The sequence below is a fragment of the Quercus suber genome, unplaced genomic scaffold, assembly GCF_002906115.3.
Source record: "Quercus suber isolate HL8 unplaced genomic scaffold, Cork oak 2.0 scaffold_854, whole genome shotgun sequence".
Classification (NCBI taxonomy): Eukaryota; Viridiplantae; Streptophyta; class Magnoliopsida; order Fagales; family Fagaceae; genus Quercus; species Quercus suber.
In genome coordinates this window covers 186887-210431 of record NW_027070284.1, presented here as the reverse complement: position 1 = coordinate 210431, position 23545 = coordinate 186887, and the positions used below count along the sequence as shown (strand labels likewise).

General features: G+C 34.4%; 3 protein-coding genes across 5 annotated transcripts; 2 read left to right on the top strand and 1 right to left on the bottom strand.

The window, feature by feature from the left end:
- Positions 1 to 2119: 2119 nt before the first annotated feature.
- On the top strand, positions 2120 to 10966 carry LOC112037800 (putative disease resistance protein At3g14460). Its single transcript, XM_065767839.1, has 8 exons — positions 2120 to 5843; positions 6191 to 6873; positions 6954 to 8443; positions 8590 to 9088; positions 9281 to 9320; positions 9503 to 9635; positions 10319 to 10430; positions 10572 to 10966. Exon 1 carries the CDS (start codon positions 2120 to 2122, stop codon positions 5678 to 5680), a length of 3561 nt encoding a protein of 1186 aa, XP_065623911.1. The 3' UTR covers positions 5681 to 5843; positions 6191 to 6873; positions 6954 to 8443; positions 8590 to 9088; positions 9281 to 9320; positions 9503 to 9635; positions 10319 to 10430; positions 10572 to 10966.
- A 2751-nt stretch (positions 10967 to 13717) lies between these two features.
- LOC112037812 (uncharacterized) lies at positions 13718 to 17259 on the top strand. 3 transcript variants are annotated; one of them, XM_065767836.1, is made up of 4 exons: positions 13718 to 13886; positions 13980 to 14062; positions 15113 to 15177; positions 15509 to 17259. In XM_065767836.1, the coding sequence occupies exon 4, from the start codon at positions 15554 to 15556 to the stop codon at positions 17006 to 17008; it is 1455 nt and encodes a 484-aa protein (XP_065623908.1). In that variant the 5' UTR covers positions 13718 to 13886; positions 13980 to 14062; positions 15113 to 15177; positions 15509 to 15553; the 3' UTR covers positions 17009 to 17259. The 3 variants fall into 3 exon arrangements, with proteins under 3 accessions (XP_065623908.1, XP_023926396.1, XP_065623909.1); XM_024070628.2 differs by lacking the exon at positions 13980 to 14062; XM_065767837.1 differs by lacking the exons at positions 13980 to 14062; positions 15113 to 15177.
- A 3367-nt stretch (positions 17260 to 20626) lies between these two features.
- LOC112037822 (peptide-N4-(N-acetyl-beta-glucosaminyl)asparagine amidase A) lies at positions 20627 to 22699 on the bottom strand. Its single transcript, XM_024070653.2, is given in 8 exon segments — positions 20627 to 20919; positions 20922 to 21041; positions 21044 to 21268; positions 21271 to 21393; positions 21396 to 21536; positions 21539 to 21740; positions 21742 to 21819; positions 21822 to 22699. Coding segments are annotated over 8 exon segments (1800 nt in total). The 5' UTR covers positions 22440 to 22699.
- Between the last annotated feature and the right edge of the window lie 846 nt (positions 22700 to 23545).

Below are 23545 nucleotides of genomic sequence, written 5' to 3'. Positions count from 1 at the left end.
GATATGGGCTTGGGGTTAAGAGTGTTAGAATGTTTGGGCTTCCAAACCAATGTTTTCTTGAAGTTTTCTTGGGTTGAAGACCAGAATCTTCAGCTATATTGGCCCATAAAACCTTCCAAATCCCATCTGAGCCTTGTTCAATACGCAAATGGCTTAAATAGTTAAATCTTGCCCTAACACTCTCAGATTCCTTCCCAATATCAGTTTCATTTTAACAGAATTTCTTACCAAAATTGTGTATGATATAGGCCCATAAAACAATTATCTTTTAAAAAATCAATTATTTTGTATTAGATATATATTTTTTTTGATACAAGATAGAAATTTTATTTTAGTATAATCTAAGTGTATATGTATGTGAAGCTTCCTTCTGAAAACTTGAACCCCGGCCCTTACCTCCTACACCCCATAAGCACTTATACTTGTGGGTAGATCATTTTGGAAACGTGTCTCAAAAGGTACTCCCTCGTGTAGTTTCAGTCATTGCCCACTTTTGGTGGTGGCTGGTAGTGTTAATAAATGTCGAAGTGCCTTGAAGTCTGAAAATATGTGATTGAAAGAAGAGTGTTTTGTAGAGAAAGTTCGGCAATGGTGGAATGGGTATTGCTTTTCGGGTTCTCCAAGCTTTATTCTGGCTCATAAATTAAAAACTCTTAAAGAAGTCTTGAAAAAGTGGAATAAGGAGGAATTTTGGGATCTGGCCTTTAGGAAGAAATTGATAAAGCAAAAGAAGAAATAAAAATAATATGAAACGACTTTCACTTTGGTGGATCCATTTTAAATCTTTCTTTTACATGCCGTGTTGAAATAGCATCCCTAATTTAAAATACTAAAAAAATGCGGAATAGTTTATTTTTAAAATGTAACATATTTAACTAACATAACAAAAAGAAATATTAAAGAATTTTGACCTAAAGGTGAGAGTAGTAGTGAAATAATTATGAAAGTTAATAATAATACCCTTATGCTACTTAGGTTGATCAATTTTAATTCTTTTAGGTGCCATGGAAATTGCACCCCAACTTTTGAATATCAAAAATGTGGAAAACTTTATGTTTAAAATATAAAAATATTAACTAACAAACAAATAAAATATTGAAGTGAGTTTTAGCTATTTTAACTGGTAAAATATCTTATAGAATTGTTGATTAGGGTCTACATAGAATTGTTGGGAGGGCCTTGCTAATCGGTTCATCGTAAGAATTTTTTATTTTTTGTCAAAAATTGATATAAATTAATAAATAATAATGATATATGTTTAAGAGTGATTAAAATTATTAAAATAAATAGATAAATTTGATATAATGCAACTTTCATACATTACGAATCTACTAACTGTATAAAATTTTCAACATAGATTTATTTAAAAGTCAAGCTTATTATATAGACTATACAGTCCACTTTTAGGAAACATGAAGGCATCCATATGAGAAATGACCTGGTAATGGCATGGTCTTTCCGCACCGGTTGCATCCAAGTTGCTCGGATGTTTTCTTTTATTGACTTTGAAATCTTCAAACAACAAGACTTGAAAAAGGTGGACTCACTCTCTCTTTCACTCTTTACTTCACGTAACAAAGAAAATCTCTTCTCTCCTAACTAACTCAAATTTCAGAAGAGTTCTTCTAATTCCCAGGATCGAATCATGTCATTAATCGGAGAGGCTGCTTTATCCTCCTTGTTTGGCGTGCTGTTTGATAAGTTAACCTCCTCTGATTTGTTGAAGTTCTTTCAGCAAGAACGAGTTCATGCTGACCTCAACAAGTGGAAGAAAATGTTAATGAAAATCCATGCAGTTTTGGATGACGCAGAAGAGAAGCAGGTGACAAGTAAGTTCGTGAAGACTTGGCTGGATGAGCTGGAAGACTTGGCTTATGATGTGGACGACATCTTGGACGAGTTTGCTACTGAAGCTTTGCGACGTGAGTTGAACCCTGAACCCAACAAAAGTAAGGTACAGAAGATCATCAATGCTTGTGTTGGTTCGAATGGAAGTTTTGTTCGGTCGATGCAGTCCAAGATTGCAGAGATTGACTCAAGACTGCAAGGAATTGTGAAAGATAAGAATGATTTAGAATTGAGAGAAACCAATGGGGGAAGGACTAAAACAACAAGATCAATGACAACTCTTGCCCAACTAGTCTACAATGATGATGATGTGAGCCGTTATTTTGACTTGAAAGCATGGGCTTGTGTTTCTGAAGATTTTGACATTGTAAGGGTGACAAAAGCCATTCTACAATCTGTCACTTCTAACCACTACGAAACTAATGATTTAAACATAATTCAAGTCAAATTGAAGGAGAAATTATATGACAAGAAGTTTTTGCTCATTCTGGATGATGTTTGGAATGAAGACTATGATGATTGGACTAAACTACGTTGTCCATTTGAATTTGGGGCTCTAGGAAGTAAGATCATTGTCACCACTCGGAATTACAGTGTTTCATCAACAATGGGAACTACTCCGGCTTACAAGTTGGAAGGGTTATCAAAAGATGCTTGTTGGCATCTATTTAAACAACATGCATTGGGGGCAACAGATTTTACAGTGCATCCAGAACTTGAAGAAATTGGTAGAGAAATTTTAAACAGATGCAAGGGGTCACCTTTGGCAGCAAAAGTACTTGGAGGCGCTTTACGCACTAAACGAAGTCCTAATGAATGGAAAAAGGTATTAAATAGTAAGATTTTGGATATTCCAAAAGAAAAAAAGGGTATTATTCCGGTTCTTGAATTGAGCTACCAATACCTACCTTCACATTTAAAGAGATGTTTTGCTTATTGTTCACTATTCCCAAAAGATTATGAATTTGAAAAGAATGAGCTTGTCTTGTTATGGATGGCAGAAGGTTTGGTTCAAGAAACAGAAAGAAATAAGCTGATTGAAGATCTTGGTGCTGAGTATTTTCATGATCTAGTCATGAGATCATTCTTTCAACAGTCAAGCAATAATGAATCACTCTTTGTCATGCATGATCTCATCAATGATCTAGCTCAATGGGCAGCAAAAGGCTTGTGCTATAGATTGGAAGATACTCTCAGCAGTAACAAGCAATCCAAGATTTTTGCAAAGGTAAGACATTTCTCCTACATTCCATGTCAGTTTGATGGCATTAAGAAGTTTGAAGACTTCCCCAAAGATATGCATCTACGAACCTTTCTACCCCTACCAAGAAATAATATGTGCTACTTAACAAACTATGTTCCTAATTGTTTGCTACCACAATTAAGCTGCTTAAGGGTAATATCTTTATGTGGTTATGAAATCATTGAGCTACCAAGTTCAATTGGTGATCTGAAACATCTAAGATACCTCAACCTTTCTCATACTTCAATTAGAAGTTTACCAGAATCAACATGTTTTCTATATAATTTGCAGACATTGATGTTGAAAGGTTGTCACAAACTTTCAAAGTTACCGGAGAAAATTAGGGATCTAGTTAATCTTCGGTATCTCGACATTACAGATACCAATTTAATTAGAGAAATGCCGGTGGGAATAGAAAAATTAAAGAACTTACATACACTATCTACTTTTGTTGTGGGGAAAGATAGTGGGTCCAAGATAGGAGACTTGATGAACTTGGAGTTTCTTCGGGGAAGACTTTGCATTTCGAGTTTGGAGAATGTTCTTAATGTTGAGGATGCAAAAAGGGTCAATTTAAATGGTAAGAAGAATTTAGATGAACTAGTGATCAAATGGGGGTTTGCACCAAAAGATTTGCAATATGCAAGCATTGCAATAGATATTCTTGACATGCTACGACCTTGGACAACGGTGAAAGAACTTTCAATTGATGGTTATATTGGAGTGAAATTCCCAACATGGATAGGAGATCATTCCTTTTCTAATATTGTTGACTTAAAGATTGTTAGATGTGAAAAATGCATGTCCTTACCCGCTATTGGACATCTATTCTCCCTCAAATTCCTTATCATTAAGAGTATGTCTAAGGTGCAAACCATTGGTCCTGAGTTTTATGGAGAAGGTTGCTTAACACCTTTTCGATTCTTAGAAAAACTTCACTTTGAGGATATGCAAGAATGGCAAGATTGGATTCCTTGTGGAATTGAGTACGGAGATTTCCCTTGCTTGCGTGAGCTTTTTATCTCTCAATGCCCCAAATTGCAAGGAAAATTGCCAAACCATCTCCCATCATTGGAAAACTTTTCTATTAAGTATTGTGAGCAGTTGGTTGTATCAATTCCAAGCCTTCCAATTCTCCAAGAATTAGAAATTGTGGGATGCAAAGAGGTGGTGAGCAAAAATAAGGATGAGTTATGCTTGCTAAAGTCAATTATTTTTTCTATTCCTGGTCTTAAAAGCTTAACAAAAGAGTTCATGGAAGGGTTAGGAAAGGTAAAAAACCTAAAGGTAATTGATTGTAACGAGCTGACATCTTTGTGGCAAGATAGTCTCATGTCCCTTGTTAAGTTGGAAATCTGGTCGTGCCCTAGTCTCATCAACATTAGCTTGACGTCTACGTTAAAGACATTGTATATTAAAGGTTGTGGTGCTTTAAAATCCTTGCCAATGTCCAATTGTACATGCTTGGAACATGCAACTATTGAGCACTGTAATTCTTTATTGTTCATTTCAAGACACCAGCTACCTCCAACTTTGAAAAGGCTAGAGATACAAAGATGTGTGAATTTGCAGTTTTTGATAGATGAGGGAGAGGCTTCTTTATTAACGAAAGAGGAGAGTATTAAGAGCAACGCATCACTTCTTGAGCACTTGTATATTAGTAATTGTCCGTCTCTAAAATGTGTATCACTAAGAGGTGAGCTATTTGAGAAGCTTAAACACCTTGAAATTTGGACATGCTCAAATTTGACATCCTTATCATCAAGAAACGAGTTACCTGTGGCTCTTAAATACCTTCAAGTATATAATTGCCCAAAGTTAGAGTCACTGGCAAACAAGTTACCCAATAATGCGCCTCTTGAATATCTTAAAATCAGCCATTGTCAAGAGATTAAATTCTTACCGGAGGGCCTACACAAACTCTACCACCTTAATGAGATCCACGTAGACAACTGTTGTAGTCTTGTTTCATTTCCGGATGGAGGGTTTCTCCCTAATCACCTGAGAAAAATATTGATCACTAACTGTGTGAAACTAGAGGCCTTGCCCCGCATGCATAACCTCACTTCTCTTCAAACATTATGTATATATGAATGTACAAGCACTGTATGCTTTCCGGAAGACGCCTTCCCTACCAACCTAAAGGAGCTTTTGTTGAAAGGAGTGCCTAACTGTAAGCAAGGATTGAACAGACTCACATCTCTTAGACGTCTCACCATTTATGGGAATGGATTTCAAGATTGGCAGTCGTTTCCTGAGGAGGATGATGGGAAGATGATGATGCTGCTACCTACTTCTCTCACCTCCCTTTGGATCCTAAATTTTCCAAATATAGTGTTATTATCCTCCAAGGCCTTTCAAAACCTCTCTGCTCTTGAGAAACTCTATATCGACAATTGCCCTAAACTAGCATACCTCCCAGAGGGCCTGCCTCGCACGCTTTTGAAGCTTTATGTTTACAATTGTCCAGCGCTGAAACAACAATGCAAGAAAGGAAAAGGGCAAGAGTGGTTGAAGAAGATCAACAACATCCCGTTGGTTAAGATTGATTACCAGTCCATCTATGAGCTGGAGGGGGACGAGGAGTAATAATTGTGTAAAACAGAGAGCATTTATGCAATATGATTTTTAAAAATCCGAACCCTCTTCAGGTGTTGCAGCAGAGGCTTTCTTCTGACTGGAATGTTATTTCAACTAGACATCTATGCGCAGATGATTGAAGCATTGTCACCTATGCGCTGCAGATGGGCAGGTATTTCATTAAGCAATTATGCTATAAAATGAAATATAATAGTTTCGGTAAAATGTGTACCAACCTTGTTAATGATATTGACCATTCCATAACTTGTTCATATCATTATGCTTTTCTTGAAATGCAAGAGCCCTTTAGTTTGGATAAGATTCCAGAATTAGATCTTAATTTATTGAATCAAATTCCATTATTAATTGGTTCTCTATCATGGGTGGAGAGATGTCTACCTATGCTGATATTTTTCTTCTATTATTGTTGTTATTGCAGCCACTCTTAGGAATCTCTTTTCTTTCTTCTTTTTCCTTTTTGGGTGGGTTAATTGCTCTTTTGGCAATTTAAAAATGCAGAAGTGAGGCCATGCATGAAGGGAAGGCTGCCAATGCTTCTTAAGTTCTTAACTACTACAAGCACAAGGCCATGATCTGTTAAGAAGCAAAGCTGGGACTCATTCTTTAAAAAGTTGTAAACCTCCTGTTTGCAAATGGACCCAATTTCTTGATTTTTGAGAACGTCAACTGCTGAAATCAGTGGAAGTTAGTGCCAAGAGAGTTTCTGGCAAGGAGCAAGCGTTCCATGTAAAGATTCAATGGGAAACCAAATTGCAATAGGCTTTCATGGTTTGATGGCTTAGGAGAAATCCATAGTCCCTCCTCTAACAATTTTGGAAGCCTTATCCTTCGTACTTATGAAAGGCAGGGTGGCTGCACTTGAACTTACCAGTAGCTCTGAGGATTGCAGCTTTTGTTGTGGAAAGTAAACACCAAGCTGTGAGATATTAGTTGTTAAGAAAAACATTTCTTGATGTGTTGCATTCGAGATTTTCAAATTGGCGACTGTCCAGTGGTGAAACAGCACTGCAAGAAAGGCAGAGGGCAAGAGTGGTTCAAGAAAGGCAGAGGGCCTTGCATTGAGATTGATAGGACGTGCATCTATGTGGTGAAGGAGGAGGAGCAGCAATAATTGGGTAAAATAGAGAGCAAAATGTACAGAAATAAACATATTTACTCCTAGGCACAACATTTTGAAATTGGTACCTCTCATCCTGTGTGTGTATATTTATTCAATATTATTTTTAAATATCTGAATCCTAACCCTTGCTAATGCTTCTAGTATTGCAGCAGAAGCTATCTTCTCAACTCCTAAAAATTCTTCTCAAATTACAAAATTTGGAGGTACGATAAACTTTTGGGTAGTAGATGTTCAAATTTTATTTTAACTTTTTTCCTTTTTACCATTCTACTTCTGCCACTTTGGATTTTCAGCTCAACAATTGTACTTATTGAAGAAATTTGAGTCGTAATTTTTGGTGAGTGGTGCTTCAGATTGTGTCTTTATATTGCTGATTAAAGTTGATTTTGTGTGGGCATATATCATCGTGATCACAATTTTCATTTCATTCAATAAAATTATAATTACCTATCAATATATATATTGGTGCAAGATGTTTTAACCTTAAGAGGAATTGCTTTCGTATTTTTCATTGGGGGCCATTTAGAATGTGCCTTAGTAAGATAAATTTTGGTCTCGCCACCAGATTATAGTGATCTCATATGTAATACTTTATACTTTATAACCCCACTTCTTGTTCTTTCTCTTGCTTGTTTCTCGGTTTGTGCTTCCATATCATTTTTCTTTTTCTTTCATCTTTAGTTTGTTTATTGAAAATGTACTATGCCCAATGATGTATACCAAAATTTTATTGAGCGGTTTGGCATGGTTTTTTAATTCATTATCAGCCCTTTACTCAACACCACTTTTCACTACCACCACAACCACAACCACCGAAAACTTAGTAAGTAAGAAGATGGAGTTATTGTAAAACTGGTAATAGAGATCATATTTGCTTTGTAAAGTTGGAATGATGATATCAATTAGAAAATAAACTCTTTGAGCGTAAAAGTTTCAAGTAAATTGGCTTGGACCGCAACTATGTGCTTCAGCTGGTTAGACAGGAATGCTCGAGTATATAAAGACAATGCAAAAAGTAAAGAGGCAATAGTCCAGTCAATCATGGCAAATTGGCCAGTGTTAGATGCAGGCTTTCTATGCAAAGATTGAATGGGGAACCAAATTGCAAGAGGCTGCTTTTGTTGGATGGTTTAGGAGTAATCCATAGTCCTTAGACAATTTATGAAGCCTTATCCTCTGTTCTTATGAAAGGCATGGTGGCTGCACTTTTACTTACCAGAAGGTCTGAGGTTTGTAGCCTTTGTTGTGGAAAGCAAACACCAAGCTGGGAGATACAAGCTGTTAAGAAAGACATTGCTTGATCTGCTACGTCAATTTTCTAAGCTCCCAGCTTGGTAATTCTTCAGCGTCCTTTGATGCATATAGCCTGGTCCTCTTTTTATGTAACTTTTATGTTAAACATCATATTTACTAATTGCAAGTTTCAGGCTTACCAGTTAAAAAAAATATCATTATGGATTCTGTTGACTAACCACCACTTTGACTAATAAGTTGAAAATTGTTATTTGAATCTTTACTTTCAGCCATCAAATAATCCTGGCTTAAGAATAATCTGGACAGCATTGCACATTGTACTTGAAATCATAGCTTTAAGATATACCACTATGGTGAATATTAAATTTTATTATCTGGTAAGCCATCATTTTTTTCCTCTTTTGGAATTTTTCTTGGTAGTGAAGCACAAAAATTTTAGCTTTAATTTGTAGTTTATTTTTCATAAATATATATATATATATATTTTAAGTTTATCTAACTCAATTTCATTTCAAATTTTCAGCTGCTTTATGATTGAGGGTTGGATGCAAAAAAGTGGGCCAGTCATCTAGCATTAGATTGATTTATTGGATTCTTGCAAAGATGGTTACATTAGCTAAATTCTAGCATCAGGTAGTAAAAACTATTGTGCTGGTTTCTTATCATTTTTAACTGTGAAGGTCAACTGAAATACAAAAGTTGATCAGTAAGGAAGATACATTGACTGAATTACACTATTTGGGATGAAGGTTAATTGTTAGTGTTTTTTTTTTTCTCTCAAGGCTCATATCCACTTTCAAGGATTTCACAATGGACCAATAAAAGAAGGGTCAATACTTCTTTGCTTGATGAGTATTTGGGTGCAGATTAAACCTCTCACAATACCACCTGACCTTAGCTGTCCATTTTAACTTTTTTTTAATAGTTCCATTCAGTAAATGTATATTAATAGGAAGAACTTTGATGCAGCTACTGAATGAAATGAAGCAGCCTATTTGTAAGGATACATCCCCAAACACAAGGTATAATATTGAAAACAACACTCAAGAATCTGAATTTATGACTCGCATTGTTTTTAAAAACAAGCTCTAATTATAGGATAGACATGAGATTTAGATTGAAATGGGAGACTATGGCTTCATATTTTTATTTGTTTGGACTGGATTCAATCCTGACTGGAATGTTATTTCAACTATAAATCATTCCTTGCACAGATGATCAAAGCATTGTCACCTATGCGTTGCAGATTGGCAGGTATTTCATTAAGCAGTTATGATATAGAATGAAATATATTAGTTTCAATAAAATGTGTACCAATCTTATTAACGATCTTGACCATTCATTCAAATATGCATATTTTTACCCTTTCTAAATTCTGGCATCAGGTAGTAAAATGTTTTGTCTTGGTTTCTTATATATCTTTGTTAAGTGTGAAGGTTAACTGAAATACAGAAGCTAATCAGTAAGGAAGACACATTGACTGACTTATGGTATTTGGGAGGGACTTTTGTTGCAGATATTGAATGAAATGAAGCAGCCGTTTTGTAAGAATACATCTTCCAACAGAAGGTATAATATTGAAAACAACACTCTAGAACCTCAATTTATATCTTGCTAACATTCAATGTGTTTCAAAACAAACTCTAATTATAGGATAGACATGAAGTTAAGATAGAAATGGGAAACTATAAATTCATATTTCTGTTTGTTTGATCTGGATCTAAGTTAATTTTAGTCTGACAAGATGGTTCACCTGATTGTGTTTCAGTGGGAACAACCTTTACTCTTATTATATGATTTTTAAGAAGTAAAAAATCATTGCTGATGATAGATCTTTTATATTGCTTTGAAGTATATCTTGTTAGCTGATTGTTCAATCTTTCTTCTTCCTTTTCTTCTCCATTATATTTTCTATGTTTCTCTCTACTGTCCGTTTTATGGTTTGCCCAATTTGAATCTCTAGTGAGCTTAAAGATTGAGGAATGAAATTATTCAGGTCTGTGAGGGCAAACACCTAATCGACTTTTCATTTGTGTTCATGTAAATAAAAATATCAGTGCCCCTTTCTTATATTTATTTTATCTTTCGAAACAGAAGCAAGTTAGAGATAAGTACTAGAAATTTGTGATGAATTCTTTCATTTTCGAAGTTGTCTTTAGATTAGTGAATGCTATAGTACTTTCATTTCTATAAATATAGAACAAAAAACCAAGGTGTTCGTTGTCACTGAATTTTTATTTGTAAATTTTCAGGCAAGTTTTACATTGGTTATTTGATCTAAAGGAGGCTAACCAGTTATTATAGATATTCTATACCATTGATACATGGAAATGACAAAGCACTGCCACTGTTTTTGCAATTCTGGTAATTACAAACAGTTTTCTTGTCTTCATTTCATAATGTGCCACCGTTTTACTTGTTCTGTATATTCTATTTTGGTCTTTGTAAATAGTGTAGTGCCTCCACTCCCCTTCATAACTGATTGGATCTTGAATTTCTCAACAGGCATCTGCAATTCCTATAAGAAGCTTTTGGAAGCAAACACCATAATGCCAAAATCCTTTGTCTTCTATAAATTTCCTGCCCATCGAGCTTGAGCTACTAGTAAATTGTAATGTCTGTCCTTTTAAGCATGTATATTAATGAGAAGACTTATTAGGTTTGCTTTACAGCTTCAGATCATGGTAATGATGGAGCTTATAGTCTTTGAAATCCTGACTTAAAGTATTCAGTGGTGAAAATTCTTACTACTTGAGAGATGTATATTAATGTTGCTGCAATTCTTTCACTTGCCTTGCCTGTCTGTAAACAGTTTCCCAATGAATACCTATTGGTTTGGACTTCAGAATCTTGCTTTCTTTGACATTAAGGAATCCAAAGAATTTTTGGCTGTCATGGAAGATGGAACTTCTCCATTTTGCTTATTTATAGTATACTTTGTTTAGCTTACCACATTAAAACGTTTCAAATATGGCCAATCTACATTGAACATTGCTTGTGATGTATTATTATTAATTGTTTTCACAAAAAACCAAGCTTTATTAAAAAGAACTAACCTGAAATCATACAACCCAGAGCATTCTTTGTGATCGCATATAGCAAATGACCAAGGCCACAAGGGTATGTTTTGGAAGATTCTTCAAGCAAGAGTAGAATCTTTTGATGGACCATAAATATGCATGGGGGACCTTAATAACATTCTAGAGCACTGGGATAAGATGGGGGTAGTGTAGGTGATACTCCAAACAATTTTTTGAGTGATTCCATGCTATTGACTTGGGTTTCACTGGAAACAAGTATACCTGGTCAAACTAAAGGTAGGGGCAAGAATTGCATCAAAGAAAAATAAGACACAGGAATGTGCAATGATGCTTGTGAATTGTGATTTATTTTAGTTTCAAAATTTTGATGGAAGTGTATTCTTAGACGAGTTTGTGGCAGTAAAGGGTGTGAATGCTGAATTCATCCTATTATAACATTAAATAAAATGCACTGATCCATATAGAATTTCAGTTTCATGTCCTTTTTTTTCGTGATTAAAAGTAGGATGTTTTTGTTTATTAATTTTGGAAATTAGAAAGTGTCACATCCACCCCTCATTAGTATGGGGCAGTGGGCAAGATTTGGGATTCTATTACTCGAGTCTTCACCTAATAGAAAAATTTTGGGAATAAGAAATGAAATTCATATTTAAAGATCTTAGTTGTTTTGGAGGTTCTTAACAATAAAATATATATTTTGTAGAAGATTTTTGAATTTCATTGAATTGGAGAAGGTGCTTTAGACAATGTTATGGAGAGGATGTTTAATATCCTGACCCAAATTATGTGACTAAATTACGTAAATTATGTGATTATTGTTAATATTTTTAACCTTTAATTAGGTTAATTTAAAGAGTAAAGTCCCTAAGTGATAAGCTTGATTAATTATATGTTGCTCTTGATTCTCAAATCAATACATTAATTGATCTTTGGTGTAGGAAACTATGGGTTCTGCTTTTAATGATTATGTTCTAAGACACTAATCGGTTTTTAGTATGGACGGGGATTGAACCACAAATCTCGTATTCGACCATCAGAGATTTTACTAATTGAGTTAACTGGAATCCACAACTATATGTTGTATAAGTGATATTATGTAATAGGGTAAAATACAGTCAACACATTTGATATTGGGCCAATACCAACCAGATCCAAGACATTTCATAATTAACCAACTTAATCCATAAATCCAACATGGTCACTAAAATGTTACTCATTTTTATACTTTCTATTATAGTGATCAAGAACCAAATTTGTCAGTTTTAAAATGTTTTAGACATTAACCCAAATTTCATGGTGTTAACTGTATTTTATCTTATGGGCAAGTAATTATGATATCTATATATAGTAAACATAGGATGGAAGTATTAAAAGAGTAGGAAAACCCATGGTTAACGTTGTAAATATGTAAGTTAGATAAGGGTAATTTAGTATTTCCACATGCACGCCTCTAACCATCAAATGATGACATATATGTAATACCAAAAATAAGCCCAAAGACCAACACCTGGCCTGTCCAACTCATTTTGGTCTATACCTTCGCAAGGAAGGAAACTCGAACAACCCAGAAGGCAATAAGAAGCTCTCGTCTCCTTTTATTCCTTCTACTGTCTTCAACAAAAAACAATCGATTCTAGCATTGCTCCCCTCAGACTAGGTAAGACTTCTTACTCCCTACTCTTTACTTTTGTACCCATCATTTCTTCATGGGATTTTTAGTAATTGGGTTATTGGGTGTTTGTGAAATCAGAACATTTTGAGAAAAAGAATTTGTTAAATTTTGTGATCTGCAAGTGGCTTTCTAAAAGGGTGTTGGGAAATTTGGAAAAACTGGTAAGACTGGTTTTGAAAATATATATATATATATATATATATTTGATGTGTTATTTAATATCCTGACCCAAATTATGTGACTAAATTACGTAAATTATGTGATTATTGTTAATATTTTTAACCTTTAATTAGGTTAATTTAAAGAGTAAAGTCCCTAAGTGATAAGCTTGATTAATTATATGTTGCTCTTGATTCTCAAATCAATACATTAATTGATCTTTGGTGTAGGAAACTATGGGTTCTGCTTTTAATGATTATGCTCTAAGACACTAATCGGTTTTTAGTATAGACGGGGATTGAACCACAAATCTCGTATTCGACCATCAGAGATTTTACTAATTGAATTAACTAGAATCCACAACTATATGTTGTATAAGTAATATTATGTAATAGGGTAAAATACAGTCAACACATTTGATATTGGGCCAATACCAACCAGATCCAAGACATTTCATAACTAACCAACTTAATCCATAAATCCAACATGGTCACTAAAATGTTACTCATTTTTACACTTTCTATTATAGTGATCAAGAACCAAATTTGTCAGTTTTAAAATGTTTTAGACATTAACCCAAATTTCATGGTGTTAACTGTATTTTATCTTATGGGCAAGTAATTATGATATCTATATATAGTAACATAGGATGGAAGTATTAAAAGAGTAGGAAAACACATGGTTAACGTTGTAAATATGTAAGTTAGATAAGGGTAATTTAGTATTTCCACATGCACGCCTCTAACCATCAAATGATGACATATATGTAATACCAAAAATAAGCCCAAAGACCAACACCTGGCCTGTCCAACTCATTTTGGTCTATACCTTCGCAAGGAAGGAAACTCGAACAACCCAGAAGGCAATAAGAAGCTCTCGTCTCCTTTTATTCCTTCTACTGTCTTCAACAAAAAACAATCGATTCTAGCATTGCTCCCCTCAGACTAGGTAAGACTTCTTACTCCCTACTCTTTACTTTTGTACCCATCATTTCTTCATGGGATTTTTAGTAATTGGGTTATTGGGTGTTTGTGAAATCAGAACATTTTGAGAAAAAGAATTTGTTAAATTTTGTGATCTGCAAGTGGCTTTCTAAAAGGGTGTTGGGAAATTTGGAAAAACTGGTAAGACTGGTTTTGAAAATATATATATATATATATATTTGATGTGTTATTAAGGCTTTGGAAGGAACTGATTTTTCATTACTTGAGGGTGTGGTTGTGGTTGTTGTATATGAATCTTTGCATGTGATTGAAGATTAAGCAATATTGGGTTTCGAAAAAGCGATATGGATTGTTTATAAATGATGTATAAAAATCCCCACATGAAAAATACGACCTTATGCAAATTGCTCTATGATTTTTGTGTGTATATGTGTTGAAACTGCCACTGTGATAGGTTCTGCGTTTGCGACGCGAAATAGTTTGTATTAAATTCTATTTTGTGAGTTTGGATGTTTAGGGTAGTTCCTATGAAAGCTAAGTGTAAGACACTATATTGTTGTAATGGAATCGCTCCCACAGCAGCAATTTCTAAGTTGACTGCAATTCTGTTAGCGCGGATTTGAGTATGCTGGCTTGTATGATTTTTAATAAATCATGACTTTATGATTATGCTCTGAGAATGTTGTGGCATGTACTGGACATCTATAAGAGTCACTCTGTCAATTGGCTTGAAAATTGGAGTGATTTGATAGCCCATTTGAATTTTGCAAGTATATCCTTCTGGAATAGGCGGCAAACAGCAGGTGACATACCTATCTATGGGAATTTATTTTTAAAGCTAGGGTGAATGAATTGAGCTGGAAATTGGTATTCTTATCATTTGGTATGTCTAGAACCTAAATAAATTTTGTATGCCTTGGTTCTACTGTTTAGTTCACAAATGAAAGTTATAAGCTATGCAACTACTTTTCTATATTAGTATCTTTGAAACAGTGTGTGGTTTTATCAGTATGTTTGAAGTTTATGAAGGAAGTTGTATGATGAATTGTAATTGCCAAGTTGGTTGCTATGAGTTCCTTGAATATGATTTAAGGGCTTGGTAAGGATTAGTTAAGATAACATAAGAGAATTATGGTCATGAGTGTTGATTAGTCTATTGTGAGCTATGGTTGGAGTTAAGTTGAAACTAAGATTAAGTTAAAGTTAATTTAGCTCCTATTCTTGATTTAGGTGAAGCAAGGGAGGATAGGTGAAGAGATCTGCTTGAGACTCTAGCAACCAGCTGCTGGATTGAGGTAATGGATTATGCCATGAAAATTTAATGGTCTATGTTCTTAGTATATGTATTTATGTTCATCAATGCTTTTAGTAAACTCATATTTGATATTTGTTTACAAATGATGAATATGCATTGATTCAAGACCAGTTTTGAGATTCCTAAGTTATGATATGTTTGGAAAAAATAAAAGCTTTTAACTTAGTAAGGAAATGATTATTATGGATAAGTTTGATTATTATGGATAAGTTACCCATATTATATGCATAGCTTATTATTTTTGGCAATTATTATATAAGAATATCTTTCTTATATATAAAAAAAAACAATTGGTTTGCTGCATCTTTCAGGGAATTTGAGATTGTGAAAAAGTTACATTTCTACTGTTGGCAAAAATGTCAGAGGTTGAAAACAAATCTGAATCCGTTAGTGGAGAAGAAAGGGTCAAAAAGGAAGAATTCCATGTTGACGTGAAGACCAAGGATACTAAACCAAATGATGTGGTGGAAGAGAAGATGGAACTTGAATTGAAGACCAAATCAGTCAAGAAAGAAAAGCCAAAACATAAGGAAGACCAGAAGAAGAAACATAAGGAGGGAGATGAAGAGAAATCTAAGAAAAAGGATAAAGAGTCAAAAGAGAGCGTGAAGGAGAAAGAGAAAGAGAAGAAAAAGCATGAAGATGGAGAGCAGAAGCAGGGAGAGAAAGATGAACATGAAAAGAAGAAGAAAAAGAAGGAAAAAGAGCGTGACACCATTACAGATGAAGAGCAAAAGGAGGATGAAGAAGCTGGAGAGAGTCTGAGAAAAGAAGGGAAAACAAAAGAGAAGAAAGATAAGAAAGACATTGAAAAAGAAGAGAAGAGGAAAGGGAAAATAGATGATAAAGAAAAAGAAAAAGAAGAGATGAAGAAGAAGAAAAATGATGGGGGTTCAGGGGATAAAGAAGAGGACAGAGAAGGGAGAAAGTCAGATAAAAAGAAAAAAGATAAGGAGGAGAAGAAGAAGAAGCACAAAGATGAAGACACGGAGGTGGAAAAAGAGACAGAGGAAGACAAAGATAAAATATTGCGTGTGAAGGAAGAGGATAAACACACAGGGAAAGTGGAGGATGAGAAGCATAAGGAGAAGGTAGACAATGAGAAAGATGAAATGAAGAAGAAAGATAAAAAAGAGAAGAATGATAAAGAAAAGAAGGTAAAATTCAAGGATGAAATTGAGAATGAGAAGGAAAAGGAAAAAGAAGATGATGATGAGGAGGAAGAAGAGAAAAAGACAAAGAAGGAGAAGAAAGAGAAAAAGCACAAGGGTGAAGCAGACAAGGGAAAAGAAGATAAAGATGAAGATGAGGAGAAACAAGAGAAGAAGAAGAAAAAGAAGGATAAGGATAAGAAAGAAAAGAAGCATAAGGATGAAGTGGATGAGGGAACAGAGGATGGAGATGATGAGAAAGAAGGGAAGAAGAAAAACAAGGATGAAACAGATGGGGGAAAATGCAAACCTGAAGTTATCGCCAGGGATATTGAAATTGAAGAAAATATTAAAGAATCAGAGGGGGGAAAAGGGAAAGAGAATGAGAAAGATGGGGTGAAGGAAAGCAAAGAGAAAAAAAGCGAAAAGAAGGAAAAAGGTGAGAAGAAAAGAAAACTTGATGGGAAGGACAAGAAAAAGGGCAAGGATCTTGTCAAGCTAAAGCAGAAGTTAGAGCAGATTAATGGAAAAATAGAAGCTCTATCAGAGAAGAAGGCAGACATTTTACAACAGATGAAAGAAGCTGAACAAGTTGAAGATGGGAATCCTGTTGCTACTGAGAAGCCCACAAATGTGGCAGAGGCCACAACCAATCCTTAGAATGGCACTATCTTCAACATGCTTTGCCCTATACCTTTTCAAATTATGTAATATATGTTAAGCCATAAATCTTTTAATTTTGTGTGAAAAAATGTGATAATTTTCAATATTTCAACACAGGTCTGGTTTTAAACACCTGTAAGTAAAATTTTCTGCTATGTAGTAAGTTCTTATTATGGTCACATCATTGCAGATGTGTTGTTAAGTAAAATAAAAATTGACATTGCTCAATTAGCAGTTGCCTGGATAAATATTGTGTGCTTGGAACTGGAAGAATAAACAAAGAATCCTGTGTCTCTCTCATCACATCGCTCCAAATTCACTCACATTTGTGGTTTGAAAATATTCATTGCTGTGTGATATCATTTTTGTGATGATGCCTTGGCCAAAGAGGAAGCACTCAAGTCGAAGATTTTGTCAAATTATAACTACCCCTTGTTGAAATCTTCCCTCTTTCACAGGGCAATTCTGATGGTTATTCTCTCATTGCAGTTTATTCATATTGCCTCTTCCTCCCTCTGTGTAAATCGATTATCTTGAACCTGAATACACAATATACAACACAACCATTTCAAAATAATTTGACTACACAATATACAACCCAAGGGACAACATTTTTTTTTCTAAAGAAAGAACATACAGGTAAATTACCATTATAATCTTACTTGTATTTGATTATTATCATTGAGGAATATAATCTAGAATAAGGCATATTGTCTTTCCATAATGGAAGGGAGAGAAACTCACAACAAATATTTCCTGTGTTACTTAGGAGCTTTACAGGTCAACAACTGCTTCCACTGTTATTGCTATGTCAAGGAAGAACTTTACCAAGATCTCTTTGTGAGAATAATTACCTTCAAATTTATCAATTATCACCTTTCTCAGAGGATCTCTTCAGCTAGAAGACCACTGAATGTATGAACCATCTTCTTTAGCTTCTGTTTTATTTGGAAATCGCATATTCATCTGACAAAGGCCAAATATGCTAATGCAATTAACGATGGACAATGAAACTATCAAAAAAAAAAAAAAAAAGATTGTTTCAAAATCTATATTTCAAAATTCACCAATAATATAGTATGCAACTATCAAGTGACTATTTATCTATGGATATTTGAAAGGTTTGCGCAAGTGAGATTGAAGTTAATCCTCTTTAAACAAACTATGGTCATTAATTCAGAAATTTAGGTAAACAGAATAGAAATATAATAATGCTAGAAATACAAACTATTTTACAAAATATTTTACAAATTGCTAATGTGGTGAGTGATTATTGGTAAATGAAAAAAATGATATTAATAGTAGATCCAGATAAAAACCAATAAGATGTTGGCCACATCAACATTTTGTAAAAATGTTGTAAAATAGTTTGTGGCTGTAACATTATTCATAAAAATATAAGAAAGGTTGAAGAAAAAAAGGTAATGATATTTTTCTTTGATGAAGTTTCTTTGGACTATAAATTCTATTAAAGTAAACTAAAATTTCAAATGATAATAATTTGAGAGGTTACATTGCCTTTAAAGTACAAATTCAGGGATTCATAAGTTTAATTCAAACTTGAAATTTAAGCCCACTAAGTTCAACACAACATGTGATTTAGTAGTTATTGTTTTTGGTAAACTGAAGAACTTATAAAGGTAAGGACTATGTTCTTGTCCAAATTGAACAACCAACTCGATTATCAAAAAAAAAAAAAAATTGAACAACCAACTCTTTGACTTTTAAGCTCTATGGCAAAACAAATTGATCCTATTTCAATATAATTGAAATCATGTTTTTAATATGTCTGGTTGTGTATAATTGTATGCAATAATAATTAGCAAAAAATAAAATTGCTTACCTGACAATCCATGGCCGTCACCCGGCAAACTAAAAGATTCAAACAAGTTTCTCATTCTTTCATGAATCTCGGTCTTGATAGTAGAAGTACCAAAATGAAAAAAAAAAAAAAAAAAAAAAAAAAAAAAAAAAACAAACAAACAAACCTAGAGTCTAAGTATAAAAAGCACTTAAAATGGACCTTGATGAATCCTACTAATAGATCCCATCACTTCCAGGTACTAACAAAATGACCTTCTCAAATAATTCTAGGTTAATTGCATTTTTCTCACTTAACTATGTGGTACATTTCAATCCCCTCAAAATTTTAAAATTGAACAATGTCCCCCTGAATCATTGGAAATTACCAAGTTATTTACTACAATTTCTAAATTCCATTAAAGGAAGAATCCAATTGATATGGGGATGGGTTAAAAGGGTACAAACAAAAAGTGCAGATCTTGCCTGCAACCATTTAAATAAATACTAGTTGACAACATTTTGTTTGTATGATTACATATGAATAATGGCATGACCACCAGAAAGTTGCATGACAGTAAATAACAATGGAAGGTATACAAAATAGTAAGCATAAGAAATTTCAGATGACATCAAGAACAAACATGCATATGAAAATACATACATGTTTACAATATTAAGAAGTTGCAAAGGGTATGGATCCAAAAATGATCAACTCTTTATAAACTGAAGATTTTTTATTAGATTGTGAGAATCATCACCTTATTCTTATTGTAATGAATGTAACCTTTTTTTTATATAGTGGAACTGATGATTTAATGATATTAACATGGTCACAGTTGGTACAGACTTCTTGCACCCTGGAAAGAAGGCAGTTAAGCCGGACGAAATGGCTTCTACCTTTTCTTTTGTCAAAGAAGTTGGTGTCAATGCCACCCTTGTGCTGTTCATTGTTGTGGAACATATTTTATACATAATTATTTATGAACAAGTTCTTTTGATTTTAGAATTTAAACATAATTGACTATTGATTTAAAGAGCTGGAGAGAGGAGACAATGCAAAAACATTGCTGACTTAGTGTTTAGATCCAGATCAGAAATATGTTATGACTATTTGATATTTAAAGTGGATGAGATTCCTTTTGTTCCCCATACATCTTAATATAAAGAGGATGCCAATAGATGGAACACAAAATGCTAGATTGAACTATCAATTAACAGTATGACCTCTTTTGCAAGGAAGAATGGTTGCCTCTCCTCTACACCCAAAATCCAAGTACCACACTCGCTGAAACAGCTTGCCTTCCAAACCACACCCTCTCATTTCAGAGTTTGATGACAACTTGTGCAGATTGAGGGCTTCCGAAGCTGCTTCTTTTTCACCTTCATTAACAGGCAACAGACTGAATGGCATCCAGGATTTACATGATTGTGTCAATAAATTGCTTCAGCTGTCATTCACTCAACAAGCCTTAGCGCAAGAGCAGCACAAGACATGGGTTGATGAGCTGTTACATGAATCTCTTAAGACTGTTGGATCTGTGCAGAATCCCAAAGGATGCCTTATTGCAGACAAAGGAATGCACACATCAACTTCAATCAATCATGCGAAGAAGACGGGGCAGGTGAAATGGAGCTTATAAGGGAGATTGGAAAATACTTGACCTCCAAGGTGGTGGCCATAAACGCAATTCTCAAGGCCCTAAAAGGCACGGAAAGCCAGTGCACCAACAAAACAAGAGATTTTGAGCATGGTTAGCACGTTGAGGGAAGCAGAATTGGTCACCCTCTCAGTGCTTGAAACCTTATTACCCTTTATAGCGGGGCCAAAGTTGAGATCAAAGTCCAAAAGCTGGTGGTTTGTTCCAAACTGGTGCACCCAAAAAGAATGGTGTGTGAGGATGCAAAAACAAACACAAATGAACTTGAGAAAGCACATGTGNTTCTGAAGTAACATAAATCACCATCATATTTGTACACTTGTTGTGTACTGCCCAATCCACTGACCACCGAGTTGTTCTTTACAGCCATATAGCCCTGTCCATTCTGCACATTTCTGAGAGAGCCCTCTGAGAATCCAAAACCAACATCCTTAGACTTCTTCTCAAAAATCCCAAAGTGACATTTTCAAGAGATACAGAAGTTCCATTTCCATCATCCAATTCGTTGTAGTATAAATAAAGGTCGAATTTTTTGTGGGATTCTGTTGAGTAAACAGAAGATGATGGCATCTTGCCCGAACACTGTCATTGAAATGGATTATTTGATTCACAATCTGCAAATCCCCATCACTTCCTATCAGCATTGAATTATTGTACCTAAAGTTTTGAATCCAATTTGTTGTGATATTCCCATGGGAGGACTTCACCCATCCAGTCGAGGATATGGACCTGGTTACACTATTCAAAAACGTCCCATTTAAACCCTTAAAGTCCGATACTAAAGAAACAACAAGAGCGAGCTAACATGCTCCAAAAGCCTTGCTTCAATTTCTGTGCTCTTGCTGTCCAACCAAAGATGCAAGTTTGCATCAATGTACCAAACATTCAAGGCATTCGTCACACTAAACCCAAACTTATGGCTCTTCCATCAACAATATTCCCTAAAAATGGTGTAATCTCAATGTTATAAGAAGGGAGATCAAATGATCCAATACCAGTAATGGGCCTCCATAAGAGGGGATTAATCCCTCCAGTAAAAATGACAGTAAATGGCCAAATTGCACGACCACCTGACCATCAAGACTAACTAAAACCTCCCTAAAAGGCCCATTTCCGGCTGCACCCGTAAGATTGTTTGCCTCAATGTACTCGTTGTAAAAATTCGAATACCAAAATTCATCATTCTCATGAAATGAAACATACACCTCCAACACAGCTCTATAAGCATTTTGTGGAATCTTGAATTCACTCAATGCAATATCAGTGGAAACTCTCAATTTCAAACCACAACCCATCATTCAACGGAAGGTTCCGCGAAAAGGGTATGATTAAATCAGCCGGGTATGGTATTTAGACACTAAAGCACCCAACTTTGACACATCATTTTCTTCAGCAGGATAAAACTGAATAGTTATATTCACATGGTACACTCCAGTATAAGTTTTAGTAACAAGATTACCAAGATAAACAGCAAGTGTTTGATTCTTCATGAGCAATGAATAATACCTTGTAATGTCCTTCTCAACACTCCAAACAATCCCCGTGGCCCTTGGCTCAGCTGTGCAGCTACGAAATAGTTCAGCCCCACCAAGCCAAACCCCAAAAATCCGGTCATACTGCCTGCCTTTGCAAGTAGCATTCCATTGGAAGACAATCTTGGAAAACTTCTGAGATGGGCAGTGTGAGGGAGGTGTGTAGTTTGCAAGAACAGGAGGCTTGCCATAAGTGTAGCCAAAGTCATGTTGGAGGATGTTATAAGAGCAAGGCTTTGTGTTGGGGAGTTTGATGGGTTTTGTTACTTCAAAGAAGAGAGTCGGTGGGGTGTCATTGAGAGGTTGCTGTTGGGACTCAGAGAGATCTAGCTCTTCTCTAAAGAGGCTTTTCTTGTGGAAAAGATTGGCTGTGGAGAAGAGGGGGTTGTGAAGGAAGAGGAGGAGAAGGAGAGAGTAAAGCACAGAGGAGGCCATGAATGGTAGTTAGAATTAGATTGAAACTGATGGGTTTTCTCCGGTGGAGACTTTTACTTTACTTTGTTTGGAGGAGTACAAAAAAAGGTTTGGAAAGTTTTGGACTTTTCTTGTAAAATAAGTGATCGGGGAAGAAGGAAAAAGAGAACGAGAATTTTGAATTGGACTGTTTGTTTTGTAAACATTGTTAATTTTATGACCGTCAAGTCCTAGTCCTAGGGCAAAGTGAAATACAGAATAACTAGAAACAAAGAGTGCAAGACAGATCTCTTCCATAGTGATTGCTGATCAGTGAACAAGGCACGTCTCCCGAGGTACATTCATTAGAATTTACCGATTTATGATTAAAAAAATAAAATAAAATAAAGAACGCATAATTGCTCGTCCTAAAAATTAAATTATATACTAAATAAAGTTGTTATTTATCATTTTTTTCAAATTTAAAGTTATGATTGTGTTAAGTGATTACTCTCACTAATTAATAAACTAATTTTATACTATTTGCTAGGTTATATTTTCTCAAATTAAAGAATATATTAGTATTATGCCCGTGCGATGCACTGCTTAATAAAAAATATTTTGATAATATAATTAAATTTAATAACAAATAAAATGAAAAAAAGAATTAATTCAAAATTTAAGATTAAAAAATAAATTGTACTTGTACACTTAAAAGAAATTTATTTTTTATTTTTTATTTTGATATTTAAATCATTTGTTTTAGTGTTGATTTCATTCAAATGGACATCAGTTATATCAACCCTAAACCTGCATATATATCCATATGTAACATTCTAAATTAATAATAAATAAAAATATAATACTCTAACTTAAAGTAACATTCTAACTTGCTAATAAATAAATAATAAATATAACACCTTAACTAAAAGTAATGTTTGTAATTGTATTGTGTTTTAGCCTTTAAGAACACACACACACACACACACACATATATATATATATATATATATATTTTATCATAAGAAAAAAAAACACAGATATTAATATTACACATGAAAATAATGAATTCAATAATTGAAATGGTTGAAAAAAAAATTAAGCCAAAACATCAATTCATTAATGAAAAAATATCCAAATTTTTGAAC

Coding starts and splice junctions, on each gene's coding strand:
- LOC112037800 (XM_065767839.1), top strand. CDS start 2,120: ATGACAACTCTTGCCCAACTAGTCTACAATGATGATGATGTGAGCCGT.
- LOC112037812 (XM_065767837.1), top strand. CDS start 15,554: ATGTCAGAGGTTGAAAACAAATCTGAATCCGTTAGTGGAGAAGAAAGG.